This window comes from Columba livia, chromosome 5, assembly GCF_036013475.1.
Source record: "Columba livia isolate bColLiv1 breed racing homer chromosome 5, bColLiv1.pat.W.v2, whole genome shotgun sequence".
NCBI lineage: Eukaryota > Metazoa > Chordata > Aves > Columbiformes > Columbidae > Columba > Columba livia.
In genome coordinates this window covers 16,506,680-16,530,561 of record NC_088606.1, presented here as the reverse complement: position 1 = coordinate 16,530,561, position 23,882 = coordinate 16,506,680, and the positions used below count along the sequence as shown (strand labels likewise).

At 40.0% G+C, this 23,882-nt stretch overlaps 1 protein-coding gene across 1 annotated transcript; it reads right to left on the bottom strand.

Annotated features, from left to right (window-relative positions):
- Window positions 1-5,524: 5,524 nt before the first annotated feature.
- On the bottom strand, window positions 5,525-13,446 carry LOC102091027 (serine protease inhibitor 2.1). The gene is made up of 5 exons (XM_005506118.4): window positions 13,309-13,446; window positions 9,930-10,592; window positions 8,116-8,386; window positions 7,326-7,473; window positions 5,525-6,505 (listed from the first exon to the last, which is right to left on the bottom strand). Exons 2-5 carry the CDS (start codon window positions 10,573-10,575, stop codon window positions 6,311-6,313), a joined length of 1,260 nt encoding a protein of 419 aa, XP_005506175.2. The 5' UTR covers window positions 10,576-10,592; window positions 13,309-13,446; the 3' UTR covers window positions 5,525-6,310.
- Window positions 13,447-23,882: the final 10,436 nt, after the last annotated feature.

Below are 23,882 nucleotides of genomic sequence, written 5' to 3'. Positions count from 1 at the left end.
TTTTACCAGAAGATGGTGGCACAGGACTCCTTTTCCTATAATCCCCAGAACTTGAGGGTCCACACTTACAGTTCTACCTGCAGAAAGCAATGTAGCAGAATCACACTAAAAGCTTGGCTTCTCACAGGATCTTACTACTCCGACCTTTGAGCTGGATTAGCTAAAATTGAGGTAATTTTCCATGCAGTTAGAATATTTTCTTCTTAGTAGCTAGCATGGTCTTTTTATTTAGTTCGAGAACAATGAGGATGGGATAGAGCTAATGTTTTCTTCCAGCAGTCTTCCAGTGTTTGGGATTTTGTAAAAAAGAATGTAAGAACTCATTAATATCTTGGCTTTTGCCAAGGGGATGAAGGACTTTTCAACTGTCCAGTGGCAGGTGCAAGATAGCACTGCAGAGGAAGAAAATGGGACAGCACCTAGATCGACATAGAAGTTGATCAATAAAGCATTCACATACCATGATCTTCATGCTCCATACATAAGTGGGAAGTTTCTGGGGATGGTTTTTCTTCTTTGATGGCCACTGTCCATGTGGGTTCTGCTCCTGGTGCCTGATCCATGGCTTCCCTACACCTGTTCCAATCACTGTGTTTCACTGAACTCACTGTGCTCGCGGTGCCCATCCTCTGGTGCGCATTGCTGGGAGCGTGTGCTCCTTTAACTAAGTATTGCTCTGCATGTTTGTATAGCTTTGTATATTTTATTATAGTCACGTTATTATTCACTCTTCTTTTATTATTGTTTTTTTCCATTCCAGCCAATGAGTCTATCTTTCTTTTCCCTTCTTTCTCCCTAGGGAAGGAGAGAGTGGCTATCTACTGTTTAGCTGATGACTAGAAGTAAATGGTAATAAACTGGTATACTAAAATGATAACATTTTACTAGCAGAATTTGCCCTACGGGCCTTCTTCTCTAGTGTAAAGGAACCTTTCTTATGCAAACAACTTTTAGAGTGGCAAGTTCAGCAGAGAATAAAAGTTCTCTTTTTGAAATGAAACTGTTCTACACAAAGAAACCTCTTGGCATTTCTATTTAAATTTAAAATGATGCCTTACATTATTTTCTACATGCCCTTAAACAAGCACTAAGAAAATCTCTTATGTAGATATTTTAGAATTATACTTGAAGTTTTTTGGTCCCAAAGCCAGATAGAAGGTATTAGGGCTAAACTTTGGAAAGCATTATCATTTGTTATTATTTAATAGATTAATATCATTGACTACAGTAAGAAGTAGAAGGCAGATCAGTGTGCTTAATCAATATACTCAATAAAATGAAGTTTGTGATATGATTCCATTGTTCATATCCCTGTTCTTAAACAAGTCTTCGACACTGTAAGCTTTTAGGAAGCTGAGGATTCTGACATGTCACTGGAATGGTTTAATGCAACAATTCTCTTCCCTGTTTCAATGGAGGCAAAAGGGGCTGTGTGGTTGTGTTTAGCCTTTGCAGCTCACAATCTGGCAGATTAGCACAATTGCATTTCCATCAACAGTTTAGATTAACATGCCTTCACAAGAGACTTTGGAATTCAGTCTGTACCTTTCTGTCATGATTGCTGAACCATCTTTCCCACCCTGCCAATTTAGAAGCAGCTAGAAGGGCTGGAGTATACTTGCCTCTGATGCCTCTGCTCAGTCACCCTTGACACAACTGCGAATATGTCAAGGCTGACACACAGCACAATGACAGGCATGGACATGATGTAGTAATTTCTGGCTGGAGCACCTGGGGCCCAAGATATCTGAAAATTTCATCCATAAGATTTACCAGACGGACAGAGCTCAGACTTGGAACACTGAACATACAGGAGCAGAGAACAAACTCAAGTTGTATGTTCCAGTATCTGTGAATCCCTTGAATCTGTGAGATATGGTATGGCTTTTTTGATGGCTGAAGAATCTGCATCTGTGTGAACAGCAAATCTGAATGAGGTCTAAGCATATGGTCTCTCTTGCTTTCATTTGCATTTTAGGACCTACATTTCATTACATCTTTCATCTCCTCTGTATGCAGATGTTTTCTCTTGCTGTGACATTTTTTCCTGGTTGCAACCAAAGTTCTTATGACAACTACAACCATTAGCGAATTACCTTATTCTATGTTGCTTTTTCCTTTCAAACATTTTCCTTCAGCAAAGCATCTTCCACATCATCTGTGTTTCCTATATGAGACTCAGTAAACAATGTAGCAACTTTTCCTTAATAACCTATTTGTTCAAGTCAGGAAAAGCCTTCTTCAGACCTTCCATATGAGCATCACATTGCTCTTAACAGTAGTTTTCCAACTGTAAAGGATACGCTCTTTTTTAGTAAAGTAATAAATCATGAGTATTTTGTTTCCAAATGGCTTATGGAAAAGAAACTGAATGGAATCCAATATAAGAGAAATAAGAACTTATTTGTATAAATCAGACAAATTCCCTTGTAATAAATTAATCTCCAGGGCTAGGATTGAACTTAAAAGCTACTTTTGTCATAGAAATTCTCTTTCACAAGAAGCCAGAAAAGTCGTTTGCAGTAACATCAGTGCTGAGCTGAGTTTGTGTAACCAGTGTATCAATCATACTCAAAGACATCGACATGACATGAATGAATTCTATTGTTTTGTTTAAAACTGTTAGTCTAAGGAAAGCACAATTACCAAATTATTTTAAAATGTATTCTCTGTTAAACCTGGGACTGGGAACTTAAAAAATCTATTTCCAGATAAGTCTTTGCTGGCTAACAGTTTACAGGGAATGGATGATAACACCTTTGCATACACATGCTCAGTTTAAATCTAATGAAAGCAGGCCCATGTGGGTAAGCACAGAGTTGCACTGTCCAACAAGGAATGTTGGCTGGATGGATATGATTAGGAAGATGTGTCACAGGACTCAGAGATACTAGCTCATGGTGGTCTTCATGCTCCTTTTCCTCCTGAGAATTTCCACTCATTCCAGCTCCCACTGCAGTGAATATTTAGAGTTTTCATTAAAATATTTGTATTTAATAATGTATTTCTCTTGCACTTTTTTTCTGCTGGAAAACTCTAGTGCCTCTGTTGCTTGGAGACAAGACTTGAATGCTGGATTAGGGAGTAACACTGCTACGAGCTTTTGTTTCATTTTGTTTTGTTTTTAATACCTCCAAAAGCTATTTAGACTCACACCAAAGACGAGCTGGATTGTGAAGCACTGAGACCACCTTGCAGCTCCTGTACAGGTACTCCTCATTCCCAGAATTCACAATCAAAAACCACCCTGCCCAGGAATTACCATGATCAATTCATTTTTAAGAGCTTAGTGATTGTCTGCTTGAAAAGTGTGAGTACAGGGGAAAAGCCTGGTGCTTTTGTTGTGGTGAATCTATTGAAACAATCAGAATATGGTTGACTTACATCTGGGTGAGTTCCCATTTCCTTGAAACAGTAGCAGTGGTCAAGGGCTGGGCAGATGACACAGATCTGGGGAGACAGATGGTGTGCCCATTCAAGGGTGAGTTCTCCAGATACCAGAGGCTCAAATCACATAGCTGGGAATAAGAAAGTCCAAAGTGCTGGTAGCATCTGATTAGCAGGTCTTACATGAGCAGCTGGTGTTTCTGTGATTATCTGATTGCTTTGTGCCTTTTGGCGTTGAGTCAGCTCCTTTTCTTTTTGATGAAAGGTAAAATGCATTGAACACATCCTGCATTAGACCTGAAATCCCACTGCTTCATGGTTTGTGACAACATGCTGCATGGACTCTGCCATGGGGCAAAGCAAACAGAGCTTTACTGACAGAAGCTATCCCATCAGCAAACAGTCCCAGTGGACCATTATCAAGGTCAGACAGAACAAACTTGCTGTCTCCCACACGGCTCAGAGGCTGCCAAGAGAAGCGTGGCAATACGATCTGCTGGGACACAGCAAGGCTGCACTTTAGGGACCCAATGAAGTGCGTAACTATCCAGTTCTTAAAGAATGTTATCAGGACTAAGCTCACAGTAGCATCAACCAGATGTATTTAGCCACCTGGTGTATGGATCTCCATACTGTGAACTAGACATTTTTTTGCCTTCTGTATATGTATGGCACAAGGTTAGTGTTCGTTTTTTTGGTTTGGTTTGGTTTGGTTTGGTTTTCCCCTGTCCTCCAAACATTCCCCCATTCCAGAGAGATTTGGGACAATCCCTCTTCCCACTCCAGGTCCCATCCACATCTCAGGCCAACCTGCTGGTGTGAGCATGAGTTCCTCAACTGGAGGACAACTGTGGTGGTCCCCCACATCCTTGTAGATACCTCCCAAACCCATTCAAAGGTGCCTTGTTTGATACTCTTGCCAGGATCAGTCATTCTTCACACTCCAGTATGAAAACTGTGCAGCTGTCCTCCTACAACTCCTTGTCTCCACTCTTGAAAGCAAAGACTTTTGAGGTAGACAAGGCAGGAAGTTGCTCCATGTGTTATTTCCCAAAGCCTCTGCACTGTCCTAGCAACCAAGAGATCTTTCCTAGCCCTTTAGCAATAGGCAAAGAACCTGTTTTTCTGCCACCCCATTCGGATAAAAATCTCACCATCCTACCTTCTAATCAGCACTGGTGCACTGATTTATCAGGATGGGATCTCACCGGAGCTGCTCCCAGCTCTTGTTGAGTTCATACAGACACCGCAGAGCAGGCTGCCTCACACCACAGCAAGTTATCATTGATCTCAATTCCATAAAAGCCGCTGCTTTGCACAGAGGTGTGGTATCTCCAAGTCCACTGAATGATGGTATCTTGCTGCAGTAGATTCAATAGCTCAGGGCTTCCACTGAGTTCTTGCTGCTTGAAGCAAATGGACTCAGACAAGACAGCAGTCTCTAAGTCCCCCTGAATCAGAAGCATAGCATGTAGCCCCCGCTGCACACCATACTCATGCTACAAGCACTGATGGGTCTCAATAAAACATCTCTGTGCAAGGTAGACCAAATCTGGGAGAACAGGTCGGAGGGCCAGAAAGATGTCAGAGGTAAGGAGGTTATTTGTTGTACTGGGGCTTGCAGGCTTGCCTATTGGCAGGACCACTGCAGAAACAAGAAACGTATATTCAGGAGCATTACCTTCCCAGGGACAGGGACTAAACTCCACTTACAAGAAATGTATCCAGGGTAAATATACAATGGGACGACTCAAAGCAGTGCAGTGGGAGAGCAGCTGTCAAGGCAGGAGTCAGCCTCTCCTTGAGGCAACAGATGCACAATAAAGGGTTTGCTATGGAGTTCAGCAAGGCTGAGCACTGGGCCCCAGTGCTCCACTGCAGTGAGAGAGGGTGATCTGCTGACACACAGCAGCAAGAGAGTGTTTATGCGTTTCTTGAAAACAATTTTTTACCCAAGTAGGCACATAAGGAGACAATTCAAATAATCGCCATCTCTAGGTGAGAAAAGTTGGATTCATTCAACAGCCTTTAAAACATATTTTACAGACACCCTGCTATGTTAATAAGAGTAAGTGAAAGTTTTCATTGATTTTAAAAGATTTATAACAGGATAGGATGAGACTGGAAATGACAATGATTTAAATGACAATGCTTATTTTATTAATCAGCCATAGCAATGGTTCATACATGACATTGTAGCAGGACAATTCTTTGACAGTTTGCTCCTTATGTCACTGTGTCTCACAGGTTTTTCTGATCCTGTGAGCTACAAAAAGAGACTTACAGTGAGTGCTGCAGCAGAATAAGTCTATTGTCTCAAGGATTTTCTCTTTTCTGTCAATTTTTTTAAAGATGTTCTAGACAAAGGGTTGGAACATGTGAATGAAAACAGGTTGGTTGAGGGTAGACAACAACTATCTAGGAAGCAAAGAACTATGTAAGGAAGAAAGGACTCTACAGGGACTGGCTCAGGTGAGCACTCATCATCAGAAAGTTCTGGAGAAGATATAATAAAATTGTTACCTGTTGGGATAAAGCCTTTGGTGAGTAATCCAGAACTGAAAGCAATCCGGACAAAACTGCTTAGCAGAGACAATAAACTTTTAAAAATTACAACAGACTTTACAAAAAATTGTCTTCCAAGGAAGATTCAGAAAATGTGTTAATAACTTGAATTACTCAACTGGGAAAAATACTACATTTTAAAATTATCAGTTGCTTGGGATTTTTTGATACTTTTGCCAGAATCAGTCATTCCTCACACTCCATTTTTTTTTCTTATTGGTTTGATGAGGAAATTCCTCATTTACTTCTGAATATCCCTCAATCAGAGAGTAGTTGATAGCACAAACTAACTCACAGGTGAAAATACTGCAGCAAATGTAACTCATGCTGAAAACCAGAATGTCCAGTAACTCAGCAATTACTTCTGAGTAGGATCAACAATCTTCCCCATGAAAAGTGTGGTGCCAGTTATTTTTTCAGTAATCAATAAAATGAAGGGCCTGTTGAATTTGAGGGTAACAAAAGGACGGAAAACTCTGGTAAGAATAATGGCTGTGGCTCCTGCAGCCTCAGTTCCGGCCTCATCAACTTCCAGCAGGGCCTTGTGAACTGCCTGCAGGAAAAAGGAGAAAACGTTGTAGTTTATATATGGGACAGCAAGAAGGAGGTGAAGATAAACTCTCTTCTTATGGAATGTTTAAGAGAAGAAAGGTGTGATAAAATCCAGTGGCATAAATTTTCTTGTATGGTAAATTTCCAGCAGCCTGCAACAGGAGTGGTTTCCATCTCAGGAGTGAACGAGGAGAGCCAAAAATAAAAGTGTACACACTGTAGGTCCAGAATCACTGGTGCTAAGTAGAGGGAGATAATAACAGTCCACGCACTAGATGGTTTGTTTTCTCAGATGGTTTGAACTTCCACTAGCAACACTTTCTCTGTTATTCCAAGTTTAGTGGAAGACTGTTGTTTAAATGTTAATATAGGAGCAGTATTTGGCATCTTTGCAACATTAAATAGTAACTTAAACTGACTTGGTGAAATTCTGCTACTGCAAACTGGAAGTCTCCTGGACACTTTGAGAATATTAAAAATGAACTACTACTCAAAACAGATATCACAATATACCCCTCATTTATGATTTACTTGACACAATCACATGTAAACAAACATATTCCAGTGCCAAGAAATCATTTAAAAATCTCATCCAACTTTTCTATGTACTTAATATCCAGACTTTTTATAGAGATATTAAAATAATTCAAAGGTAGGACAGCAGACCCTCTCTGTAGAAAAGTACAATTCCTAAGCAAACCCCTACATGTCATTTACTTACAACTTCAGTAGGACAAGAAGGGAAAGGAAGTCTTTAGAATCCCAGACATAATTGATCAGAGCAATCAACCACCGCCCCACCACCAGCTCTGTCCACTTACTTGTGAAACTCGAAGATCATGGCTGCCACTAATTCCAGACAGATCAGCATTACCAGAGAACAGTTCAGTAATGCCCATTTCCTTGAACAGTTTTCTAACATCGTAAGACCCACTAATAGAAATCTTTGGTAATTGCAGATTTAATCTCCTGTTGAACAAAGAAAACAAAACAGCAGTGAGGCATTACAGCCTTGTTTCAGCCAGCAGGCTGGACAGTATGCAATTCAGTGACACTTGAAAGCATTCCCTTGATTGCTAGTTTGTTTGATGGTAGCACTTGTATTCCCTGAGTGATTTTGGCATCCATGGAGATATGCCATCTTCTTGCAACTACATTCTCTCCTTGATTTTGGAAAAAAAAAACAACTATTTTCTTCATTGCCACTCTTACATCCCAGTGCCGAGACATGCACAACTAGCAGAGTTTTTGTGACTGGAGGGCTACAGAGAATAAGCAGACCAGCTGTGGAAAGGCTAAAGAAGAAAAGGGGAAAAGGAGGATAAAATCTAAGACACAGTGAAACAAATGAATTACATTAGTAGCATGAAAGAATAGGTAGCCAAGCAAGTCTTGAGGCAGTTGATAAATGCTGTGTACCCTTCTGTCAGGTCAGAGAACCTGCAGTTACTCATCAATTATGGTCTGCTCTGGCTGGTTTTAGGAATCACTTAAGACTCTGCTTTATGGAATCAGGATGCTATATCCAGGAGGAGGAGACCTGAAATTACTACTTTCTCTTAAAAATAATACTGTGTCCTCAAATATAGTAATCCATCTACCTAGAGTTACCTGCTTGTAAGTTTGCTATCCCATTTACAAACAGTTTCCTTGGAGAGAGCATCTTCCACTTGCTTCATCTTCCCATCATCAGGCAGAATGAGCAATGCTCGTGCAGTGCCCTGGTAAGGCAGCTCTACCACCTCGCAAGACAGATCCTGGTCGTAGTAACTGTCATAGTTAGAGTCACGCTGCATCATGTTTACTCTAACAGATGCATTTGTGTTCACAAAAAAGTCATCCTCATATGTACGCAAAGGATCAAAAGAATTTTCCCAGGTAGCTAATGGAGGAAATAAGAAGATGTTGCACTCAAACACATGAAGATCATAAAAAATGGCTGATATAAATCAGACTAACTTAAAAGTTAGGATACTTGAGGACTGTTCATGGGAGAAGAGGATCACTAAATCACTTCAACCTTCTGCATAACACACAATAAAGCATTTTAGCTGTACAGCAAATTCAGTGTCATAAGTGTCTTGCTGAAAAACAACCAAAGGTTGTTGAGGACCAGTTGAGGGAATCCTGCTTCAATTGTAGCCGTATGTTCCCATCACTTGTGCCTTTTATGTCATCTAAATTCAACTACTTCAACATTCAGCCACAGGATCTTGTTATGCCTTCCCTGTATCTGATGCAAGCTGACTGCACTCAGCCTGGTGAGAAATTCATCAGCAGAATAAGGGATCCTAATACTCAAGCAGGGCTCCAGAAGAACAGGTCCTCAAAACGCTGTGTTCCAAGTTTACATGCAGAATACCTAGTAGAACTACCGTAATTCCAGGGACCCTGGAACTGAAAGGATGTCAGTCCACTAAGTTTGACTGTCACATACAGTCAGCAGAGAGATCTTAGAAATGTCTTCAGTCATTCTGCCCTCAGACCAGCAAGACTGCATGCAGTGGGTACCTGTCAATGAGGCAGTCCACTAGAGTGGGACTTTACTCTCCACAGCTTTCAGGCAAACTGGGCCAAAATCAAGCAATCAATATTTCTCAACAATCGGATACCCACTTTTGGCCAGATGAAATCTTTATTTTGAAGGTCCTGCACAGTATAGCTCTTTCCTAAATACTCACTCTGCTAATAAATCATCCAGAGTTCCCTACAATATTTGGTTTGCATCAAAATCATCTATTGGAATATTATGTTAGATATCTGTCCTGGTTTTGTTAAAAAACAAGTTTCTCTTTTAGTTAATTTGCCTGTCAGCTAAAGCTTTCGTATTAGCTGCATTTTCCTGGAGAACCAAATACATGTTTTGGTAAACATAGCAATGGAATGCTAACTTATTGATAAGGACAGATTCACATCTTGTGAGAGGGGCAATGAGAAACAGGTGACCAAGAAACTGACCAACTGTGTATAACATTCCATTCACGTGAACACTTCATATAAAAGTGGGAGATCATGAGGATCTCATCCCTCTTTTTTTCCCTTTTCCTTATGGCTGACATTAGCAGAGGACCTTGCTAGTCGTACCTGCAAACTGAGGCCCAGTGACAAGCTGAATCCAGCTCTGGCTGGCTGCAGAGTCCAGTCCAGAACTTTGGGTGCCAGCTCTGCAGCTGCTGAGACTTTCAAGATTGGTTTTGTATATTTTGTATTATTTTCTCTATTCTTATTAGTAGCATTAGTAAAACATTTTTAATTTTTCCAACTCTCTTCTTTCTGTCCTTATTTTCCTCCCGATCGCCTGTCCTTAGTGGGAAGGGGGGGAGAGGGAGGGGCAAAAGGGGGAAAGGGGCAGGAGAGGAGGTTAACAATACATCTGCCAGGGTTTTATTGTCACCCTGCAATCTAAACCCTCGACAATATCTTACCTTTAAAATAAATGTAGTTAACAAGAACCAACACAGTACTTGGATCAAGGTGACCAATTAATTCTGGAATTTTCCCCTTGGTTTTCTCCTCTACATATTTATTGATTTGCTTCTTAGCTTCTTCTGGTTCATGGAAATTGCTAGAAAAAAATTCTGCCTCATAAAATTTTTTGGTATTTTGTAAAAATGTCTCCTGTGGTTCATTCCCAATAGCTGTAAAAAGGGCATTCCCTATATTTAATGTGATGTTAACATCAGTACAGTTCAGTACTGCTGAAACTTTATGAAAACTTTCATGTATGTCATGTGTGCGAGTCTCAGTCAGACCATCAAAGCCCAGTCCTTCAAAAATCTCAGACAGGGTGGTTGACTTAGCACCAACAGCCAGCATGGCAAAGGCAGTGGAGATGCTCATAGGAGAAAAGAAGACATTTTTACCAGTTTCTTTTGATATAACCTGTTTGTAAAATCTAAATACAAAATCTGCATAGTTAGAGCCTTCTTTTTCACAGTTATGTGTCAATAAATTTTCTGTTCCATCATGCAGATTAGTATTATCAGTTTCATGGCAAATGTCTTCATGGCGGCAAAGGGTTACGGCACAAAGAACAACAAGGAGTAAACACAGGCACAGGAGATACTTCATCTTCTTTTCAGATTAATCTGTCACAAAATAAATAGTTGTTAGGTGAGCAAATGGTTATGATGATCTTGATAGTAAGAAAAAGTGAATAGTTTGTTAGTATAAATACTATATAATGCAACTGTAAAGATCTAATGCATGTATGATGTTTAAAGTGCCCGTGGACACAATATTAAATGTCATTAATAAATTCAAGCAAAATATAATTAAAATATCAGGCACAATAAAATTATAACATTCCATTGTAACTGCCCTGAAAAGGCAATGAAAGTATAGAACCAAAGTTCATAATAATCTCTGTTAACAAGGACATTATCTTCCCTGGATCATTGTCTCCTGTGGAGTACATTTAAACAACAAGTTACAATCAGGTGAGACAGGGTATGTGTTTCAAAGACAAATACTCCACAGTACTTGCCCAAATGCAGTTTGGTCAATGTGAGGAAGAAAAAAAGAAGAAAGCTCATTTCTCACTGGAAGTGGGATAAATTCCCTCACTTTCATCATTGCGGTAGCACATGGACAGACGGCTATTATGGACTAACCAGTGCTTGTAAAATTCACACCCTTGTTTACTTCATGGTTACTTACTCACATGGACAGTCATTGGCCACAGTTGATAAGTGACGGATGAAAGTCACCTACATCAACTTCAAGACAAAATTCAAGGCCAAAGCCTGGAGCATCCTGTGCTGTGGCAGCAGGACACTCAGAACTGGGCATAAAGACATGTGGGCAGCAACAGGTTTGTACCAGATAATGATGTGTATGATTGGAATGAAGGGCTCCTCCTTTCAGGGAACAGCAACAACGTTAAATGGTGGCTTGCCCCTCACCATGGGTTAACCTGTGTGGGATGTGTAGCTCCTTCTAGAGACACAGGAAAGACCCGAGTCCAAGAGGAAAAGAGGAGCACAGATCTCATTTGGAAATCAAAGGACACTCAGATTAATTCCCTTGGAGAAGATAAGTTTCTTCATTATGTTTGTTCTCCTAATGCTAACATGATACGCTTCACATGAGCCTCCTGCCCTCCATAGGAGCTGGAACAAGTTTCTAGATAATGGAATCAAGTTTCCTGCTATTCTGAGGAGGCACCTCATGTAAACCCTCTTCAGAAACGGGACAAGCTCTCTTTGAAAATAAGCTTTTTGCCCTCACAGCTTCTAGGTGAAAACATCTCTAGAACTTGTATTTTGTTATGGCTCCATTTCTTCTGTTTTCCAGTCCACACAGCCTGTTCGTATCCTTCTTTTCCAATAATGCATTTTCTCATGTTCTGCCAAGGTGAAGTTCTCCTGGTCCTGTATTCATAACCAGATGTGAAAGATGACAGTATCTACTGTCTAAATAAGATTTAGATAGAGTTTCTGAGGGCAGACCAAATTCCAGGATTTCTGGTGATTAACTAGTTGCTTGATTTCTTTTTTTTTATTAGTATGGTGGTCTTTCTTGTTTTTATAGCATATTTATACACTAGCTGTGTGTTCTCATATTTGCTGGGATCTGAGTATGTCTGAGAGAGACACTGACCGCTCAAGTGACTTGTAGTAGGAAGTGGTAATGCTAAATTTTAACTTCCTTAAACAAAAACATGGAATGTGGCCCTAGATGAGAATATAGTTCAACTATTTGCATATCTTTTAAGCAGAGCTCTCCCTCTTCCTTCCAGACACAAATAAGGAAGCTTTATGTACTGCAGACAAATGTAACAATCATATAGTACAGACGGTGTTTCAAAAATACTGGCTGTTAAACATTTCATACACTGTTTTTCTCTAGTTATTTGAGATACTGCACACTTGAATGAGAAAAAGGATAATTTTTGTCTATCCATGACCACTTCCTGCGTCCAGAGTTTAGCTTAAATTTATGAATTTATGAAGCACAGGGTATGATTTTCCTGCAGTTAGCTTAGGCATGGCTCTGTTTTTAACTTCTACTATAACAGATCAGTTAAAAAATTTCTCTTAGTATCACAGCTCTCTATAGAAATATTAAAGTACTTCTACCAGAAACTAGAAAACACTGAATATTGTCATCAAGCTTTCCCCACATAGTTTTCCCTTTAGAGATGTTTATTACGTTAATTTCAACATTTTTAAATCAGAAAATTTTAGCCACAATACTTTGTTTAACATTTCAAAGCTGAAAAAGATGGAAAGCCTTTATCAAATCTGGGATGTATTTTTAATATGCAAATTGGAAATTCAGAAAATTATTCTCTGCAAAACCACAAATTAGTTTGTCTATGGGACTAAAATGGCTAATTAAATTTAAATTGTGGCCTTCCACCCACCCCCTACACTCACCCAGTCCTAATTAGAGAGCCTGGCCTTAGCAATCCAGTGGTTGTTTTATACATGAAGTCACCGGAAGAGTTTATAAATTGGACCTGATTGTTCAGTTACTAGTGGAATTATGCTAATTTTGAGTCACCGTGAAGACTGTTTCCAACCTAAAAGGTGATTTCATCAGTATGCTGCTTTAACAACTACTTAATAAGTCTCTGTGACTTCAAAGGTTACTTTATTCTGATTTCAGGCTAAGCATATTCCCCCAGAACAGCAGGTTCCACTGGTCCCTTGCACATTTGCTCGATTAATATTTCATGGCAACATCCACACAAAACCAAGTCACAAGCAGACAAATGAAATTAACCTAACATGAAAATTCCACTGACCACAGAAAGCATCATTTGCAAGTCTCCAAGAAAAGTACACATGCGGTACTTACAAAATCAAAAGCCCTGCAGCATTCAGTTGGCCATGCTGTTCCACACTCTGTAACTTATACTACTACATCATCTTCTGCTTAGTTTCCACTGTTAAACATTAAACAGACCTGATAAAAATTAAATCCAACCAAAAAAAGCAGGAAAGAGAGCAAATATTGATGAAATAGGGTTCCTGAAGATCATCTCCACAATTCAGCCAATGGAGCTGACAATCTTTGGCCATTTGAATAGTAACTGGGACTTTCCGTCTGCCTCTGACTATGTGGAGGAGCTTACCGCAAACCTTGTGTAACTAGGACCCTACTGAAAATCAGGAGGTTGTGCCTGGAACCACTGGAAACAGATGCTAACTCTTGGTGCCAGAAGTCCAAATTTCTGTGCCATGCTGAAGCACCCTTGGAGCTGACAACCATACATAACAGCAGCTCGGCGTTCTTACGAAGTCTGACCAGAGCCAAATCTTCCTCCTGATCCTCAGCCTAAATCTGGACTCTAAATTAATTACCTGTACTTTCTGAATCTGACCGTAATTGGATGCTGTTGAGGGGATAAGTGATAGACATGTTTCCCCAGTGGGTTTCATACTCTGACTGATGTGGTCCCATCATCTATCCCAGTTCTGTGTGTATCTAAGTTCCTTGCCTTGGGCAGGAGGTGAGACTACAAGTAGCAAGCTGTTTTCCTTACTGGCACACATGCACATACTGCTTGTGTGCAACCACTTCTCCTGCTCCTTGTCCCTCACATGCAAATTTAAATTGTTGGAATGAAAAAAGGTACTGCTTATTTCTATAAACTTTTTCCAATAGAAATAAAATGCTAGTGGATCAAGCTGACTCAATTTTTTTCAGTTAACAAAAAAGACCGTGACTGAGTGTTGACATGAAATACATTTCCACATTTGTGGCGGCTCTTTTTCTTTGTACTTATTTACCCACATATGTAATTTTGTCATTACAAACATAGATAAACATGGAGAGAGAGCATACATAAACCTGGTCTTGACACTCCCCTTCTTTGTTTTCCTCTTTGTTTCTTTTCCCGCTTTCCTTTTTCCTTGTTCTTTCTAATTCTGGCTGTAAAAGCTCACAAACACAGAGATTATTTTACTCATCAAAGCCTGGGTGAATGACAGATCACGGTGGTCAAGGACAAACTGTGTTACAAAATGGTTATAAGCCTCTTGTTTTCTTTTTCATTCGTGAGGCCTTGTAATTACTGTTTTGTTTTTAATAATGTTAAGCTACACTTTAACGAGGCATTTTCCCAGCATTTCATTATAGCAGCACCAATAAGGTGCTACAGCAGCTTTAAACTAAAATTATGAACAGGTGCACATGTGCCAGGTGTCCCACGCACTGACATGAGCCATTTACAGTCCCACCTCTCTACTGACTTTTTAACTCTAAAACTATGTCGTGAAACCATGTTAACCAGATTGATACTTATCATTCAACTGCTGAACTATATCTTGCTTCTCTACTGGTTATTTTTAATAGGAAAAGGTCCAGAATGCTGAAATAACCAAAGAGATGTGGTTTATTCCTTCTGATAATGAAAACCATTACAAAGTCTGCATTCGCCAAGCCTATGTTATTGCTGTGTACTTCATGCAGGTCTGTATCTATACCACACTCCAACTCACATTTTGACTGCTTTCAAAGAAATAGACCCGTACAATATTCCATGTGTTTATCAACATCTTTCAAACAGCTTCTTGCCAGTTTGTTTTGTTTTGAACAAATAATTCTGAAGTAGGTTTAAAGAGATCTTAATTAACCACTGATTGATACAGTCGATGATAAAAGAACCGTTCAACTTTTCCAGAGATTTGATTACACTTCTACACCTTATGTCAGTAAATTCTAGTTCTTGTATAAACTTAGCAACAATAACAGCTGTTGTGGGACTACAGCTCACGGACACACAGGTTACTTCAAATATAAAAAAAATCTTTTTGAAAGATTTGTAAGCTTTAAGTACACAGGTCACAAACATATTCACATAGCAGCAATATGAACGAAATGGAGTGTGAAATTAGGAAGGAAATGGACATTGCCTTCCTCTCCTTTCCCCCCTGATAGTTTTGAGGTATTTAGTAGCTTTTGTGAGGGATCAGGCAGCCAGAGTACAGGGAAAAATTTTAAGATTGAAGGTGTATGCAGGTCTTGTGAACTATGGTTCTAGTCTGGATGAGATTATATAATGAAGAAAAATGGCCTAATCTGCACACTGTGGCCATGTCAATGCTTTCAATACTTCTTGAGAATCTCCTTCACTGTCCTGCCAGAAGGGCATTATTCATTTGTTTAGAAAGAGAACGTGGAATGGCGATGAAATACAGTCTGCAAACAGTGACGAGAACATTCACGAGGAGGGGGAAGTTTTGCTCACAGAGCTGTTTTTCATTTGAATTAACATTACTAATACTATGTATGCACCAGGTAGAGAGTAGGGACTAGAACTGAAGGAATAACTATGCTATAGCAATGGCCATTACCAACAACTAACACTCATCACCATTTTTTGGTTGGAAAACCAATGCCAGTTACAAATTAGCTACTAAAATGTATTAGGTGTGCTACATGTGTGGTGCACCAATAACAACTAAACCTCCTACTGCTGGTTCAGAAGTGTGCAGGTGGACAGATATGACACTGGACCTATAGCAGACTTGAAACCTCCTGGAAAGGCACAGGAGAGTAGACAGCTTGCTCTAAAATTAGAAACTTTTATTTAGACCCAAGAATCTTGTAAAAGAAGGCCTGTTTTTCATTATTTCTGCATGTAACAGCTTCACCATATAATTAATTTTCAGACTTGAGATTTTCTGTAATCCAAATATTAGTAACAAAATAGCTTTCTAAGATTTTAATATCTGAACAATTTCCAACAGAGCTCTTGAGAAAGAATAGCATGCATTCAATTTCCTCTTCCTTCTAACCCCCAAAGTAGTTGACAAAATAACTGTGTTGCAATCTTACTGTCTATAAGTTCTCCAGGAATATTTTCCATTGCCCAGATACTGGTCAGGATGCTGGAATGACTTCAGGATGTGACTGACTGCCTGATAAAAGAACCACTGGGTTGAAAATTCAGGATAGATTGCTAGCGCTGTTGAGCAGCTCAGCTTTGACCTTGGGAACATCACTAACACTGCCTGATGTGCTTCAGTTTTCTCACCTGTAAGATAAAAAAGACACATCTAGCTTCTTCATTGAGATGATGTGAAAATAAAAAGCTACTTTCAATGGCCTTGAGCATCATTTCAGTTCTGTATTGAGTTTAATGAAGACAGGATCATTTTTTATCAGTTTGATACCATGGCACCTCTGTTTGTAACAGTGATACATAACTGGAAAATCTGTGGTCTGCAGGATGCAGCTTTATACAACTTCAAAGTGAAATTGGAAGTGTTCTTCAGCTGCAAGCCTCCATAAAAAGTCCTCTGGACTTTACAGAAAGTGTCTTCTTTCCTAGTGTGCTTAGTACTTGTATCAGAGGTGATAGCTACCTAGGTACATTACAGCATGAGGAGAGGTGATTAAACATACACAAATAGCAAGTATTAATTAATAATCTGCACACACCACAGGACACTGCCCAAGTCAACCCTTTTACCAGAACAGTTTTTTTTAAGGACTAGAAAATACAAATGCCCGTTGCCAGTACCTACAACACAAGAGACTTGTACAGGAGAATAGACAAGGATATTATCATCATGCTCACTAAATGTTTTTTTTCACCTTCCAGTTTGACCCAAGTCCCATAGCACCAGGGATCGTTTCACCTAAACCTCTTCATCTACTACCAGTCTTGCCTTGTGCTTTTAAAATTGTGATATTTACCTATGGTGAGACACTTAAATCCTGCTCTGACTGTTTAAACAAAGAAGGGGAGGATCATCCTCAGTGGATACCTATAAGCAGACAGAAAGCTGAGTTTATACAAAGTGAACCTGTGACTGAGCTGGGGAGGGAAGCAGAAACTCCCAAGTCCCAGCCCAATGCTGTGCAACTATAGGCCCGTCCTTCTTTCCTAATAATGTTCTTGCGTTAAACTAATTAATTAATTAATTAATTATGGGATTCCAACAGCAATATAGTACTTAAAATTGTAATAAATGTGTGTCTATACAACATGAAAATACAGTTAACAAGAACCATCCCAATGAGTAATTTAAGACTTAAGCAACTGGCATAATTTTGAAAGCCTTCATTAAAAAGTTCTTCTTCACCTTCCCATTTGATCCACTGACCCTGTTATCTGGGACCATCTGATCTGAACTGCTGTCTTTACCTCCTCTGTACTCCTGAACAAAATCGAATTGAGTGCCTACCTTTAATCATGTATCTGATCTAGAAAGGCTGATCAAAGTGGATTGAAGTAAACAGTAATGACATTATTCTGTGACTCAGAACCTCAGCTGCCCAAGCACAGAATATGGATTTTGGCTAATGCTCAAAGGAAGGACCCAGAAAGTAGTCTTGCAAGCCATGGTGGCAATTTACATTGTTTATTACTCTTTGTCAGCCTCTCTACTCATACAGAACAGCTTTGTTGAAAATAAGGATACAAACACAGGAGTCCACCAGGGAACAAACTCAGAAGTGAGGTAGATTTCAATTTTGTTTTGAATGGACTTAGCATAGATTAAGCTTTGTTCTGGTCACCGCGTTTAACTATTGGGAGAAGATTTAGGTCAACACTGCATAGCTTTTAAAAATCCTACTTCAGATCAATATGCAGAGAAGTAAAAAAGATTCCGTGTAATCAGCCATCACACTAGTATCTCAAATTTGTTAACTTTGACAGAAAACCATTGGAAATGTGACTGCTTCAAAGCAGATCAAAACTTCCCTAGCCCAAACAAGTCAACACCCTGTCTAGTGTTGGCTCCTACATAATGATATCTTCTCTGACATTCTTTTCCTGACTTTCTTCATATCACTCACAGTCACTTGCAAGACCACTCTCCTTAGCAGACCATGCCTCTACCCCCTGCTCCCTCCATCAACCTGGAGAGCAATGGCCAATAGAGCCCCTTGAAGAATCATGGAGGGAGGCATACCCAAAGGAGTCACAGCAAGATCCTTCATCAAATGCCAACCTTTGGGTATGAGGGAAAGCCCAGACTGATTTTCACAGAGTACCCAGGTGTCTTCTTCCATAGAACAGCAAAGCGTTATGGCACTCGTAGAGTTTGGGTCAGCAAGAATGGGGCTCAGCCATAGAGAGTAAAAGGGTTAATCAGGTCACAAGAACTTCTAGGTGACGATGTCCTGCTCTCAGGTTCATTGACCAGCCAGTGAGAGTATTTTTTTTTCCTTTATGATGCAACATTTTTTAAATTAATGCCTTTGGTAGAACTCAGGTGGGTGGAGATTATGAAAACCAGTTTGAACTGGTCTCCAGGCTTTGTGAGTGCTCCAGCTCTCATACTAATGATGATTGAATTAATCTCTTAACAAACACATTTGTTTTTCTAATTCGCCTCCACACTCATAATTACTATAACTCCAAATCCAACACCCAAATATTACAGCACAGATGACACTTAGCATCCCCTGCACTTTGGAGATCTCCGAACTACTGAGATCACTCCTGAGGTAATTTGTGAAGCACAATGACTAGGATCTCCTCAACAGAAACAGAATCCTGTATGCCAGGACAAAGCCGAAGAGGATTCACTGTCTTCAAAGGAGACCTTTTTTTACCAGCATGTTCTAAACATATTTCCCTTCACAGATGACTTTAAACCCATTTTTTTTCTACTACTGCTCCATGGGCACTCAGTGCACAGCCAAAGCTAAGATGTCCATAAATCCTTTGAGTTGGAGGTTCCTATTTCATCTTTGATGGTAGTAAGCTTATAACTGAGCTACAACTTCAACATTGTGTTACTTACAAACTACTTGAAAAATGTCCACCTCAACATTTTTCTGCAGCTGAGAAACTTTCCCAGATTGTGCAAGTACCCAGATTCTTCCTGTAGCACATATTGTCCCCCTTAAAAATCTTTCCTAAGAAAAACTTCTTGGAGGTTGTCTGAGGGAGCAATTTCCATGTAAGGAAGCAGAGTCAAAGAAATCAGAACATTTTCAGGAACGTGTTGTCTTTGTCAACATTTTCAAACAGAAATTATGAAAGCGTTCTGCACTAAATTTTACTTTATAAGATGCTATCAAGTGATAGACTTTTCTACTCTCTACCAATAAAATTGATGAAAATTTCAAAACTGTTTTCAGGAAAATTGTTGAGATTTTAGATTTTTATCAGAACTTAGGAAAATTCAACATCTCAAAATTTATCTTGGGAGACAAATGTCATTTATTGGATATGAACATAATACCAACATGGAACTATGGACACTACCACAAGGCTATTGTAGAAAAAGACTGACTGGAAAGAAGGTAATCTTTGACAATAAAGTTTAGATCAAGGACTTGTTTCTTCAAGTAAGGATGGAATAAACTTTTGTAACAGTTGTAGAGGACCTGAACAATGAGGAAGTTGTTCTTTTTCCACTCAAAGTTTTATTTCTCATTTGCTTTTTTTCATGAACTAAAAATAGATTTTTCATATACTGTAAGGTCATAAATATAGAGGAAAAATAGTTTAGAACTGGTATACTGAGAGCTAATTCATATTAAAAAAAAATAAATTTTAAACAGGAAAGTTTGGTATTAATCTGATGGGAAAAACAGGCTAGTGATGAGATTTTACCATTAAAAAAAAAAAAATAAACATATGTTTGATAAAGAAATAAAAGAGCAAAACCCTGAAGCTTTAAAGAAGAGATGAATAGATTGGTTTGGATTTGAGAAGGTACACTGGTAAATAGCAAGGCATTCCTGTGGTTGTAAAAAGTATGATCAATCATTATAAAAAATTCCCAAACTGTAAACAAGCACACAAACGTAAATTCACCTACTTCTGTCACTCAAATAAGTGATAAAAATACCCTTGTAAAATACCCCAAAACACGGACTTCTTTTTTTATAAAGTATGCTCTTAAACCACTGAGTCATATACATTGCCTTCGATTTTTATTTATTTCCTACTGAACCACTGAGCTGGTAGAAGTATTGCTGCTAATTGAGGAAATAAAAATGCTCTTGACTGCCAGCCCCATAGTGTTGTTTTGGACACCTTCAGGCACAGTGAAAGGAAATGAACACTTAGGCTTTGGCTCTGAGTTGGGCCCACAGATACACCGTATATGTGCAGATAACACTATCCTTTAAGCCACAGAAAATGACCAGCCTTAGCTTAGACTAAATTTTCATCTAGTTCAGTATCCAGTGCTACACATAGTGTACACAGTGTGAGCTTACCATGGCACAGGGGCACACTGATGTTACATTTCTCTCTCTTCCTTTCTTGGTATCTCCCACTGCTTCATTTCCTTTTTCACCAGCACTGAGCATGGAGATGACATATTCAGTGACCTATCCAGCACCACTGCAAAATCTCTATCTGAGAGCTAATGCCTCGCTCAGGAGACCACTATGCCATATATAAAACAAGGGCTTCTTTCCTCATTCTTTACTTTGTATTTATTGGCAGTGATTTTCTGCCATTTTATCAGCCAGTCACTGTGTATCAGGAGATCCTTACCCATGAACAAGCTGGGACCACAAGGAAAATATGTCACCTCACAATTCATTAAAGTTCCATATGACCTCTGACTTCTCTGAATAACACATGCCTGAACTTACTGCTTGTAAATACTCTTCCCTCTCTGTTAGCTTAAGTTTGGGTTTTTTTTGAGATCCTTTGTTGAGGAATCTTATCTTTTGTTCCAAATTATGTGACATATATCAATCTATCAATTTTAATCCACACCCATATAAACTCTTTCAAAGAATCCTTTGGTAAAGGGTTCCAGCTACTTCCCTAAAAGAAAATTTTAAAATGTTTCTGTAAATACATTAACAACAAAAGGGACGCTAAGGAGAATATCCACCCTTTATTGGATGGGAGGGGAAACATAGTGACAAAGGATGAGGAAAAGCTTTATTTGCCTCAGTCTTTAATAGTAAGACCAGTTGTTCTTGGGGTACCTACACCCCTGAGCCAGAAGACAGGGACAGGGAGAAAAATGAAGCCCAAATCACAGTATCACAGTATCACAGTATGTTTGGGATTGGAAGGGACCTCAAAAGATCATCTAGTCCAATCCCCCTGCTGGAGCAGGAATGCCTAGGTGAGGTCGCACAGGAACATGTCCAGGCGGGTTTTGAATGTCTCCAGTGAAGGAGACTCTACAACCCTCCTGAGCAGCCTGTTCCAGTGCTCTGTCACCCTCACTGAGAAGTTTTTTCTCAAATTTAAGTGGAACCTCTTGTGTTCCAGCTTGATCCCATTACCCCTTGTCCTATCATTGTTTGCCACCGAGAAGAGCCTGGATCCATCCTCGTGGCACTCACCCTTTATATATTTATAAACATTAATAAGGTCACCCCTCAGTATCCTCTTCTCCAAACTAAAGAGACCCAGCTCCCTCAGCCTTTCTTCGTAATGGAGATGCTCCACTCCCTTAATCATCTTTGTTGCCCTACGCTGGACCCTCTCCCTGCAACCCAGCTCACTACTCTATTGTCTAGACCACACCTCTTCAACTTAGCTGTGATTATGCTGTGGGAGACTGTGCCAAAGGCTTTACTGAAGTCAAGGTAGACCACATCCAAATAATCCAAGGGGAAATGGTTAGTGACCTGCTACACTGCTTAGACATCCACAAGTCTATGGGGCCAGATGGGATCCACCCAAGAGTTCTGAGAGAGTCGGTGGAGGTGCTCACCAAGCCACACACTTTCAACTATCTATCAGCAGACCTGGCTAATGGGGGAGGTCCCAGTTCACTGAAGGTTACCAAATGTGATGCCCATATACAAGAAGGGCCAGAAGGAGGATCTGGGGAACTAAAGGACTGTCAACCTGACCTCAGTGCCAAGGAAGGTTGTGAAGCAGATCATCCTGAGTGCCATCACATAGCACATATGGGACAAAGGGGTGATCAGACTCAGTCAGCATGAGTTTGTGAAAGGCAAGTCCTGCTTGACTAACCTGATTTCCTTCTATGACAAGGTGACCTGCTTAGTGGATGAAGGAAAGGCTGTGGATGTTGTGTAGCTGGACTTCAGTAAAGCTTTTGACACTGTTTCCAACAGCAGTTTCTCTCCTGGAGAAACAAGCAGCTCATGCCTTGCACGGGCATTCTCTTTGCTAGGTGAAGAACTGGCTGGATGGCTGGGCCCAAAGAATTGTGGTGAACAGAGTCAAATCCAGTTGGCAGCCAGTCATGAGTTGTGTTCTCCAGGGCTCAATATTGGGGCCAGTTCTGTTTAATCTCTTTATCAATGATCTGGATGAAGGGATTGAGTGCACCCTCAGTAAGTTTGCAGATGACACCAAGTTAGGTGGGAATTTTGATGTACTGGAGGATAGGAAGGCCATGCAGAGGGATCTGGTACCATCTGAGTTGATGAGCCAAGGTCAGTTGTATGAGGTTCAACAAGGCCAAGTGCCAGGTCTTGCACATGGGTCACAACAACCCTGAGCAGTGGTACAGGCTTAAGGAAGAGTGGCTGGAAAGCTGCCTGACAGAAAAGGACCTGGGAATGTTGGTTGACAGCCAGGTGAACATGAGCCAGCAGTGTGCCCTGGTGGCCAAAAAGACCAACAGCATCCTGGCTTGTATCAGGAATAGTGTGGCCAGCAGGACTAGAGAAGTGATTGTCTCCCTGTACTCAGCACTGGTGAGGCCTCACTTTGAATCCTGTGTTCAGTTTTGGGCACCTCACTACAAGAAAGACATTGAGGTGCTGGAGAGAGTGCAGAGAAGGGTGACAAAGCTGGTGAAGGGTCTGGAGCACAAGTCTTATGAAGAGCAGATGAAAGAATTGGGGTTGTTTGACCTGGAGAAAAGGAGGTTGAGGGGAGACCTTATCACTCTCTACAACTGCTCAAAAGGTAGTAAGGTGGGTGTCAGTCACTTTTCACAAGTAACGAGCGATAGGATAAGAGGAAGTGGCCTCAAGTTGTGCTGGGGAGATTTAAACTGGATATTAGGAAAAATTTCCTAATTTAAATGGTTGTCAAGCACTGGAACAGGCTGCCCAGGAAAGTGGTTGAGTCACCACCCCTGGAGGTGTTTAAAAGGCTTGTAGATTTGGTGCTTAAGAACACTATTTAGAGGTGGACTTGGCAGTATTAGGTGTACAGTTGGACTCAATGATCTTAAAGGTCTTTTCCAGTCTAAATGACTCTATGATTCTATGAAAGTCATGGTAGTTCTTCAATATTTTGTCATATTTTTCAATACAACTACAAATACTACAGTTTCCAAAATACCAAAATTCCAAATGGACTAACTGTTCTGTAATTCACTGCATGCTCACTTGAACTTTTTTTTTAAAAAACTTATGTCACATTTGTCACTTCTTATTACTCTGATACAGAGACCAGTCTAACTGATGCATCACAGTGGAAAGCTTAGCATTTTTCTTCTTCGGACAGTTAAGTATGCATGCATACTAAACAGTCCTGGCAATTTGTTGTTACTTGG

Bases quoted from the DNA above. Each gene is read 5' to 3' on its own strand.
- LOC102091027 (XM_005506118.4), bottom strand. From the start codon at position 10,575: ATGAAGTATCTCCTGTGCCTGTGTTTACTCCTTGTTGTTCTTTGTGCC. The intron at 7,474-8,115 runs GTAACTCTAGGT...TTTGTTCAACAG, and splicing joins GATAGCAAACTTACAAGCAG to GAGATTAAATCTGCAATTAC. The intron at 6,506-7,325 runs GTAAGTGGACAG...TTTTTCCTGCAG, and splicing joins ATGATCTTCGAGTTTCACAA to GCAGTTCACAAGGCCCTGCT.